This window comes from Lepidothrix coronata, unplaced genomic scaffold, assembly GCF_001604755.1.
Source record: "Lepidothrix coronata isolate B3197 unplaced genomic scaffold, Lepidothrix_coronata-1.0 Scaffold99, whole genome shotgun sequence".
In the NCBI taxonomy this organism is placed as follows: domain Eukaryota; kingdom Metazoa; phylum Chordata; class Aves; order Passeriformes; family Pipridae; genus Lepidothrix; species Lepidothrix coronata.
This window is the reverse complement of record NW_016690279.1, coordinates 1,767,633-1,778,437: the sequence shown is the minus strand read 5'-3', so window position 1 is coordinate 1,778,437 and position 10,805 is coordinate 1,767,633. Positions and strand designations below refer to the sequence as shown.

General features: G+C 55.2%; 1 protein-coding gene across 1 annotated transcript; it reads left to right on the top strand.

The window, feature by feature from the left end:
- The first annotated feature begins 5,187 nt into the window (after positions 1–5,187).
- MAFB (MAF bZIP transcription factor B) lies at positions 5,188–8,888 on the top strand. Its single transcript, XM_017822830.1, has one exon. It carries the CDS (start codon positions 5,883–5,885, stop codon positions 6,816–6,818), a length of 936 nt encoding a protein of 311 aa, XP_017678319.1. The 5' UTR covers positions 5,188–5,882; the 3' UTR covers positions 6,819–8,888.
- Positions 8,889–10,805: the final 1,917 nt, after the last annotated feature.

The following is a 10,805-nucleotide window of genomic DNA, read 5'->3' as shown; positions in this document are numbered from 1 at the left end:
GATAATAAATTCAACATGCCACGGTTCAAGTGGGAAGCAGGACTGAGCCAAGCACGGGAGGAAAGCTGACCCTAGAAAGGCTCCAAGGGGGGATTCTGTGCTTCTGGATCAGGTGTTTCTGCTACAGATAAGTTTTACCATGATGGCAAGGGGAATAATAACAAGAGTATGTATTGGAGAGGGAGGCTATGAGTGAGACTGCAGAGTTTGGAAATGGTGAGAAAGGGGCAAATTCTCTTGAAAACAAGTTTGGATCAATGGATTCATGGTACCATGGGGCAAAAGCTGAAAGAAATAACTAGAAGGAGAATGTTTCTGCTCTCTGTTTGCTTCCCTGCCAAAGACACCGTTGTGGGACATTGCAGAAGGGAGTGAAATGATGCCATTTGGTCTCGAAGTCACCCTCTTCCCCTCCCCAGAGCGCAGCGAGACCCCGAGCCAACTGCAGAGGGTGCCGTAGAGGGGCTGTGCTTCTTTTTTCCTGCACAAGAAGGCAGGAGCCAGGCTCGGCAGCAACCCCCTTCCAGCCCCCGGGCCCGCGCAGCTGTCCCGGGCTAACCCCGGGCAGCGGGGGGCACTGGGGGCCGCTCCCGCCTCCAGAAAGAAAATAATATCCACGGGACCCAGGGGTCCTGCATCCTCCGAACCTCGCACGGACGCGGAGCCTCGCCGGGGCATGGCCCCGACGTGCGCTGGTGGGACTCCCCCCATCAGGAGCCGTCGCTCCCCCTTCCGTCCGCATCAGCCCCCCCAGAGTCGCGCTGCAGCGTTTAAAGGGGGGATACCAGGGCCGACGGGGGGGTGCGGAGCTGGGCATCGCTCGGGGGGAACCCGGCGGGCAGTGGCACCTCCCCAGTGTCCCAGCGGGGCTCGCGGTGCCTTCACCTGTCCCGCACAGCTCCACCCGCCCGGCTGCGCTCCCCCCGCAAGGGCCCCCCGCGACCCAGCAAACCCCAAACCCGCCGCCCGCAACCCTGACCCCCGCCCCTCCTCAGCGGGGATTTAATGCTGCACACTGCAAAACCTCGGCAAAGAAAAATACCCCCCGAAAAAACCTACCCTTCTGAAGTGTGGCTCCTCTCCCTTCTCCCAGATCCACCTGTGAATTGGTGTCTAAAGTTAGTTACTGGGATTTGTCCCCCTCTTAACTGGTTCGGGCTAAAACCTGAAGAGGTCCCAGTTAACCCAGAAGGGTCCAATAGCTGATTTTATACTGCAAAGCTGCTGTGCAGACTTTGTCCGAAGAATGTTGCCCGCTTTACTTTGACAATCCCCGCAGAAAAGGGAGAGCGAGGGGAAACAAAGCCTTATGATTACCAGTAGTAATTTAATCCTAAATTCGTGGGCCATTCCCATCAGCCCGAACAAGCAAACATCAACACTTTTCTTTCTCATGCACATGTATCTGCGATAGATGATTAACCAGGTCCCTCGCTGCTTACACAGGGGAAAAAATCCTGACAACCAGCACGGTGTCTGCTTGCGGTTTGGGAAATTAAAAATCAAGTGAGGGGACGTAGGAATTAGGGAAGTGATGCCCTTTTCCTCCGTCAGTGCCTGCTGCCAGCATCGGGTGATTTCGGTTTGGGTGTACGTTGGTTCACAAAACTCCCTTTTCAGTCGACATCTCCCGCTGATGTTATGGGGTAAAAAAAAACTAATTTGGAGAGGAAAGGAACAGTCAGCTCCCAAACCCGGGGAGTTCTTCTCAGAGAACCGAACATGAAAACCACATATTTAGCAGTCTTCTTAATTTTTATCAGCTACCTAGAGCTGCTGTTTCTAAGAATTGGCGATTGGGATGCCAGTGTAACAGAATTCCTTTTCTAAATGTCACTTAGAGATTCAGGCAGAGCCCTACCCGACTGAACACGGATACGTATCTATATGTTCCAGTTTCAAGAGAGAGATTTCAAATTTCAGTGGCTCCAGGACCCCCACTGCCCTGCTCCGGGCGGACACTCCGGCTGGAGTTGGTCTGAAATGACATTAACATTTTCTCTGAACTCATCCCGGTTTTGGCCGGGAGTTTGCGAAAGGCACGGGGGAGAGGAGGGAGAGCGGGAAGAAGTCATTCTTTCCTCGAAACTAACCTTCAAACCCCGCACCTTAAAATATAGAAAATAAAAAAAAAAAAAAATATAAACCCGCTCGGTTATCGGCTTTCGGGTGCCGGGAGAAGGTCGCAATTAAAAAACTGCCCGGAGGGCTCGGCAGGGAGGAAAGAGAGCTGCGCCCCGCGCTGCGGGGCCGCGCAGGTGGGTGCCTCTTCTTCCCCCTCCGCGGGCGCGGAGGGAACGGGGAATCCTCCCCGCAGGAGCCCTCAGCCGCCGCTTTGCCCCGCGGAGGATTTTAGGGTGCGGGCGGGGATGCGCGGAGCTCCCTCCCCCTGCGCGCAGCACCGCGGCTTAGTCCCGCGGATGGGGAACTCTTCTGAGCTGCCTCGCTGGGCTCTTCAGCCCAGGAATCCTCTTCTTCTGCTCCAACGACATCATTTCTTCCCTAATCCTTGTTAAAAAAAAAATATATATATACATACATAATTTAAAATTCACGAAGGAGCAGCCCCCCTAACACATAAATCGCATGGAGAATAACCTTTGGTGGCTGAATTTAAAGCAAAACTGGCCTTTAAGTGGGGATTCGGAGCACGAAGCGTTTCCGATTTTAGTCAGCCGCTTAACGCCGCAAGTTTTGTGGGATGTATTTTGGAAACGGGAGCGACGGACGGAAGAGCAAAGAAACGGACCCAGAAAGTGTCCCGAAATTTTATGAGGATGAGGATGGACGCTCAAAACCAATCTGTAATTCACAGCTTAAAAGATTAGGGAAAGGGACAGAGTGTGTATGGACAGGGAGATAATCAGATCAATGCTTCCTCCGCCTTTCAGTAGCTCCACCTTGTGAATATACCTCAGTAATTATGAGAGGAAAAAGTATTATCCGTCTAATGGCACATTTTGCAGGGCTGCATCCAGGCTTCCCAAGCTCTCGCCAGGGTCCCCTTTCTCTCACTGGCAACGATAACGTTTAACGTGCAGGTAAAAATAAAGCGCTCCCCAAGCAGCTTCCAGGACCTCCGAAATAACAACCCCAGCGGACCCGCACGGGGGTCTCGGCAGCCCCCAGGCCCGGGGAGGCGGCAGCTGCCGAGCGGGGACGGCCGAGCTCCTGCCCCGCTCCGCTCTGCCCGGCTGGCCGGTCCCCCCGCCCGGCCCCGGGGCTCCCCGCCTCGCTGTGCCTCGGAGCCGCTCGTGACAACGAAAAGACGGCGGTTTCCCAAATCTGGGGCTGCCGGGGAAGCAGCAGCGCGGTGGCCGCGCGGCCCCCGGAGCCCCGCTCACGGCCGGGCTGCGATGCCCGTGGGGGATGCGGAGTGCGGGGGGTGCGCAGGGGCTGCGTGTGCCTTCCACGCGTGTCCTCCCGCACACGCGTTCGGAGCAGGGCGACCTGCGGAGACAGGTCTGCGTGCTCCCGGAGCGCTGTCCCGCTCCGGTCGGGGCCGGGGTGAGGGGACAGCGCTCACCGCCGGGACCGCAGGGCGCGGGGAGCGGCACAGCCGCTGCCGACTGCGAGCTCTGTCCCCTCCGAATGCCGTGGGGAAACACTCAGACGAGGCACCGCCACACGACATTAAGTCCCGGCGCGTCTGTATCGCGAAGGAGGATCGGGATGAAATCCCCCTTCCTGCTTGCTACCCCCTCCCTCCAGCCCGCAGCCAGAGGGACCCGCTGGAATTTCTTTTTTTGGGGAAGGGGGGACTTCGCGCGACTTTTGCCTCCCTGGTCCCCTGCTCGGCTGCTGCCGGCTCCGAGGAGATGCGGATGAGAGGAACAAGCGGGTCTGGCCTGAGGGTATCGCCGCGGAGCTGGCGGAGCGTCCCGCAGGGACAGACCCGCACCGGGGGTCTCCGCAGTGTTGGGACGGGGAGGGGGGGACTCCGCAGCGTTGTCCCAGCTCCAGAAAGGCAGTTTCCTCCTCACAAATTTCGGGAAAGCAGGTACATCCTGAACTTTCTGGGCGCTTTTGGCTAAATAAATGCGGGTGATGGGAATACGGGGGATGCCGAGGTGCCGGGGCGGAGGTGCAGCTCCGGAGCGGCGCGGACGGGTCGGGACCGGGGCAGCCCCACTCCCGCATCGCTCCGGTCCCGCACGCCCGGCCCCTTTTTCCGGGTGGTTTTTTTCCCCGTGAAAAGTAGTTGTTATTCTCTAAAAGGCCACTTGGGGTCACACTTTCTGTCTGTTTGAGCGTAAAAACTGTAAAAAGAAGCCCTAATCTCCCTTAATCGTTACAAAATGTTAAAAAAAAAATCCTGTTACGGGACCAAAAAAAAAAAAAGAAGAAACTAAAAAACCTTACAAGGCGAGTACTCCTTTGCATGCAGTCACTCACTCAGGGAACAGCAGAAGAAAGCAAACACGGTCCCGAAATGTAATTATATTTTCTCCCTTCTCTCCCTAATATTTGGAATTGTCTGTGTCAATGCCGCTGCTTTACTTTAGGGAGAGATTTGCTTCCTGTAACCGGGAGGGTTTCCCCGGTTGTACACGGAGCGCTGACAGCCCTGCCGAGCCGGTGCTTCCCTCGCTCCCGGCTCCCCGCGCATCCCCCTCGGCGCCTCCCCAGCCCAGCGCTCGCTCCCGCCCGGACCCGCCGCGCCTTCGCGGCCGGTTCTCCCGCGGTGCCTTCGCGTCGGGGACGCTTATATAAAGTTGGAGAGGGCGATGCTTGTGCGTGGCGTGGGGGGAAGCTGGCTGCCTTGACGTTTGCTGTGGGACGGCAGCGGGCGAAAAGGGGACTTTTGTTATATTTAGAACAAAGGGACGGGCAGGGTGTCCCCGAGCCCTCATCCTTTTGTGGGCTGCAGAGGCCGAAAATGATGGGGGGGGGAGGGGGAGACAAACAAATAAATAAATAAATAGCGAAACAGATAAAGAGGAGGCGGCGGTGCGGGCGGGGGGAACCGGGGAGCGCCCGGAGGTGCGGGGCTGGGAGCGGTGCGGCCGCTCAGCTGGCGCTGCGGAGCTGTCACGGCCCGTCCCCGCCCCGCCCCGCCCGGCCCGGCCCGGCCCGGCCCGGCCCCGCCGCGCTGCCATTGGCGCGGCCGCCGCCGGCCCCGGCCCCCGCCGCGCTCTCGGCGGGCACGGCCGTATAAGAAGCCAAAGGGGGCTGCGCTGCGATCACAGCTGCACAACGAGCGCTGGCGGCGGCAGCTACAGCAGAGACCTCTCAGCTCGTCCCCCCTCTCTCCTCCTTTTTTTTTTTTCCTTTTTTTTTTTTTTCCCTCCTCCTTCCTCCCCCTCTTCCCTCCCCTTCCCTTGCGCTGCCAGAGCCAGCGAAACTCCCGTGCAGAGCCCCGCCGCCGCCGGTAGCCCGAGCGCTGCCCCGGCGCCCGCTCGGGCTGGAAAGTTGCGGCAGGCTCCGGGCTCGGCTGCCGCGGGGAGCGGGCTCCGGACTTACAAAACCCGGCCGGGGGCGCGGGCTGGGCGTTTGCACCGACCTTCTTCCTGCACAGACACGAAGGCAGCATCTTTGTTTTGTTTTGCTTTTGCCCTTCCTGCTACCGCTCCTTTCTCCTCGCGACCGGGCGCCGGGAGCTGCCGCAGCCCGCGGTGCGGGGCGAACGCTGACACCGAGAGCCAGGAGCCAGCCAGGCGGCCCCGGGGGCCGGCTCGTCCTTGGCTTTGTTGCTCCGGACCGAAGAAGCCCCAGAAGCCGGGAGAAGGAGGCGGCGGTGAAGGGGGAGCTGAGGAAAGGAAGCGAGAGCTGAAAGCCAAAGTTGCTTTGGAATAGGGGAGCGCAGCCAGCCCTGTGCCAGGCTGCGCGCTGGGCTGAGGTCTCCAGCCCCCTCCGCCGGGAGAGGTGCCCGCAAGACAGCGATGGCAGGAGAGCTCAGCATCGGAGCCGAGCTGCCTACTAGTCCGCTGGCCATGGAGTACGTCAACGACTTCGACCTGATGAAGTTTGACGTGAAGAAGGAGCCCCTGGGCAGGAACGACCGCTCGGGCAGGCACTGCACCCGCCTGCAGCCGGCCGGCTCCGTCTCCTCCACCCCCATCAGCACCCCCTGCAGCTCCGTGCCCTCCTCGCCCAGCTTCAGCCCCACCGAGCAGAAGACCCACTTGGAGGACCTGTACTGGATGGCCAACAGCTACCAGCAGATGAACCCCGAGGCGCTGAACCTCACTCCGGAGGACGCGGTCGAAGCCCTCATCGGGTCCCACCAGGTGTCCCAGCAGCTTCAAGGCTTCGAGAGCTTCCGGGCCCACCACCACCACCACCATCACCATCACCAACACCACCACCAGTACCCCGCAGTCACTCACGAAGACCTGGCCGGCAGCGGGCACCCTCACCATCACCACCATCATCATCACCAGGCCTCTCCCACTCCCTCCACCTCCTCCAGCTCCTCCCAGCAGCTCCAGAACTCGCACCAGCAGCATCCCCCCTCCAGCAGCGTGGAGGACCGGTTCTCAGATGACCAGCTGGTCTCCATGTCTGTGAGGGAGCTCAACAGGCACCTCCGAGGCTTCACCAAAGACGAGGTGATTCGCCTCAAGCAGAAGAGGAGGACCTTGAAGAACAGGGGCTATGCCCAGTCCTGCCGGTATAAACGTGTCCAGCAGAAACACCACCTGGAGAACGAAAAGACCCAGCTCATTCAGCAGGTGGAACAGCTCAAGCAAGAAGTGACCCGGCTGGCCAGAGAGAGAGACGCCTACAAGCTCAAGTGTGAGAAACTTGCCAGCAATGGCTTCAGAGAGGCCGGCTCCACCAGTGACAACCCATCCTCCCCCGAGTTCTTCATGTGAGTGCTTAACAAAAATAATTAAAAAACAAACAACCCCCCCACCCCCAAACCTGACCCCTGTCACCTTCCCCCCGCTCCCATCCTCCTCCGACATCTCCATCCATCCGTCTGCGTGACTAGAGAGAAAGAAGGAGAGAAAAATAGAGACTTGATTTTTTTTTTTTTTGCAGCATCCAGTCTTCTAGAGTAGCTGTGGGAAAAGTAGGCTGGGGGTGGGGATGGGAGAGGTAAAGTGCAACTTTTTGACTTTCGTGTGCGAGTTAGAGACAGAGGCAGAGGCAAAGGAGAAAAGGACAAGTGAAGCGTTTTATAGATCGCTTGCTTGCAGAGCGAGATGGACTTTAAAAGAATAACAATAAAAAAGGACAATGAACAAGCCATCTATAACGTACTGTCTGCTTGGAAAGAGAGAGGACATATACAGCACCATCTCATGCACAATTTACCTGCTTGGAAAAAGAGAATAAATAAAAAGGACAATATATGCAAACTCTTCATATATTGCCTGCTTTGAGAAATAAGTTACAGGACTCAGATGGGACATTCAATCTAAGAAAAAGAAAGAATGAAAGAAAAAAAAAACTCATCAGTTTTATTGCCTGCTTGATTATATAGAAAAATACGAAAATCTGCATTAAAAATATTAATCCTGCATGCTGGACATGTATGGTAATAATTTCTATTTTGTACCATTTTCTTGTTTAACTATAGCATGTTGATCATTGATCATAGATTTCTGTTGTTTTGTTTCATCAATAAGAAAAGCATCACAAGTTATCAAACTTTTTACTGCTTGTGCAGTTTTGTTCGTTGGTTTTGCTCTTGTTTTCTTTTATGGTTGTTAGCTTGTAAATATCTGCTACTTCAAACTGCACAGGAAAAAAATACACAAAAAGCAAAATAACATTTCAGCAGGCTGGTTATACGGTTTGTTTGGTGTTAAAGAGATACTTAAGGAAAAAAGTTATGGGCATTTTGCATTAGAAAAAAACCAACTTTGTATATCTGGTGCACTTTTAAGTTGTATTTTTTGTTGTTCTTGTTAGTTTTCATTTTGGTTTTTGTTTGTTGGGGCAGAAGCAAAAACGCCTGAATGGTATTGACAAACCTAAACTTAACAGGGAAAACCCCTCATCGGTCACTAGAACCTACTCCATGCCTTAAAGTGGCAGCGAAGCTCTTTCCTTCAGGACAATTCCCAGCCTGGAGTGGTTAGGCTTGGCCATAGTTTCCCTTCTGATTGTACACTCAGGAAGCGAAGGACGGACGAGATACCAGTTCCTTTTCTAAAACAACTGCCCCTTGATTTTCGGTAAATAAAGAGAAAAAATAACCCCAAGCCCTCCTCGTTAGGAGTCAAGTTGTGACAGCAGCGAGGGCTCCGTGTGGCCACTGAAGTTGGGTTTCTCAATGGCAGCAGTGGATGAGTGGGCTGGGAAAGTGCATAAAACTAAAACTTTTTTTAAAGAAGGCATACTGCAACTTTTGAGTGTATTCTTTTGCAATGATTTGTAATCCGCTTTTCTGCTTCCCTATGCAGCGAGTGAAAGTTTTAGCCAAAATTTATTTGCAGTTCTATAGTAGTAGTAGTTTGGAGTCTTATGGGTGTTTTTATTACTTTTTTTTTTCCTCCTGCAGGTCAGTAAAAGGATTTACGTTGCACTGACAAAAATACCAAAATGAAAACTTATTTTTTAGTTTCCTTTTAGGATAGCTGGCACTGCTGGCCGGATGCATTTTAAGTTTGTATTAGTTTATAAATTAACAGTAATAACAAGATTGTAATGAACAGCATGGTGCTTGCAGTTTTAAATATTGTGGATATTAGTCATGCATCAGAAAACGATCTTTGGTTTTTACTGATTCAACTGTGTTGAAATCAAAACATTGCAGCAGCGGAAAAAAAATTGTTTTTATTTCATGTAAAGTTCTGAAGGGATCAATTTCAAATCCTGCTTATGATATGAAAAATATTAAAAACCTGGTCTATTGTAGTTTTATTCAGACTGGTTTCTGTTTTTGGTTATTAAAATTGTTTCCTATTTTGCTTATTAAAATCATTGAAATGGCATTTCTTGGAGGGACCTGCTTCTCTGACGTCTCGTGTTCCGGGAAAAAAAAAAAAAAGGAAAGAAAGGAAAAGTTGTGGCCCCCTCCCCGTCCTGTCCCTGCTGCCGGCGCTGGGCTGGCGGGGGGCGCGGGGCCGCTTTGCCCACTCGGGAACGCTGCTGCCGGCGGGGAAGGAGCGCTCAGCCCCGCACCCTCCTCTGCTCGGCTCGGAGCTCGCCCGTGGCAGGGGGAGCATCCCCCCAGCCCCTCCGGGGGACCCCCGCGCCGGCCCTGGCCGGGTGTCCCCCCGGGCTCCGCTTCCCCCGCCGGGGGCGGGAGTGTCCGGCCTCAGCCTCCCCGGGCTGAGGGAGCGGGGAAGCGCTAAGGGCAGCCACCCCTCTTTTGAATTTTTTCTTTCTCTCTTTTTTTTTTTTTTTCCTTTTTACATTAGAAAAGGAGAGAACTTGGACAAGTCTGTCCTTTCCCCGGCTCCTTTGGGATCCGTGCTGGCCATTCACTCTCCTCCCGTCCATCCTCCTCTCTGTCCTCACACTTTATTTATTCCGGCTGCTTTTTTTTTTTTAGCATGAGCAAAGGGCAGCTTCGAAGACTCTTTAGGTGCGTGTGGAGAAGGGGACGTATCTCCCTCCACCACCCTCCAGGGCTCAGCACCTCGTAGCCCCAGCACCATGCACCAGCTGCTCCCAAGGCAGAATAGCTGCACAGCTCCCTAAAGTGAAGCAGGAGGAGGTTGAAAATACCACGCGCTCCTTGCCTGGGTGCGGGAAAGGGACTCCAGAGCCGTGTCGCGGCGTGTCTGGACGCTGCTGCTCTCCGAAGTGTGAAAACGGTGTTGAATTTTAAATCCCTCTTAAAACCAAAATCCAAGGTACCACAGAAACAGAAAAAATAGGTTCTCTCTGCCCTGTTGCCCTTCCCAGCAGCAGTGAGCTGTCCTTGCAGGGACAGCGTAAGGCGTGTTTGGAGAATAAACCGGTTAAGGACAGAGTGTGGAAAAATAATTTAAAAGCAAATACAGTAACTTAAAACAAAATCCCCTCTTAAATCCCATCCCCATCCCTGCCTTGTCAGAGCCAGCTGGGCCAGCCCCTGGGCTGAGGGAGTTTGGAAGGGGCCAGGGCCCGTCCCTGCCCCCCCGGCTGCATGAGTCAGGCCCGGAGAACAAGCTCGTCCCCTGCTGCCCTGCCAAGGGGGGACAGGAGTTTGCAAAGGAAAAGGCTGGGAGAGCCTGGCTTTCCCTGTATAGCCTCCCCCCTCGCCAGCAAATGCTATGGCTGCAGAAAGTCTGAGAGGAATATTGTTTGTGGGAACTGCCACCGCATATTAATGTCCCCTCATGCATGCATTGAATAAATCACTAGGCCTAATTGAACAACAACAACAACAACAACAACAAAAAAGTAGGAAAAGCAGGCCTTAGAAAAGCCCTCCAGATTCCCACCGCAGAACGGTGTCAGCGGCGGGGCAGCCCCGCGGCACGGCCCGGGCAGTCGGGGCTCTGCTGGCCCGGCCCCGCTCCCGGCCTTTCATCTATTCCTTTTAAAAGGAAAGAAAAACGCAACCCCGTCCCACCGGGGGACTTGGGGCCGGTGGGACCGGGACCGGCAGGGCTCGGCGGGCGCTGCGAGGAGCAGGGGCCGGGCCGCGGGGTCGGGCTGGCTCCTCTGCCCGCGCAGGCGGCTCCTGGAGGGGCTTCAACACGCCGAGGGGGGCAAAACCCACCCGCACTTGTGCTCGGCACGGCCTGCGGCTGTACAGCATCGGCACCGGGGCCAGGCAGCCCCGCGGGGACGGGGGCGGGCAGCGCTGCCTGTCCCCCGCTGCCTGTCCCCCCGGGGGAGCCCCCTCAGCGAGGGGTGACCCCCTTCCCGGGATCGACTTTGGTCTCTCGCCGTTCATCACCGGGCTGACACAGGGG

What these genes read in the sequence shown, in the direction of transcription:
- MAFB (XM_017822830.1), top strand. Translation starts at nt 5,883, where the DNA reads ATGGCAGGAGAGCTCAGCATCGGAGCCGAGCTGCCTACTAGTCCGCTG.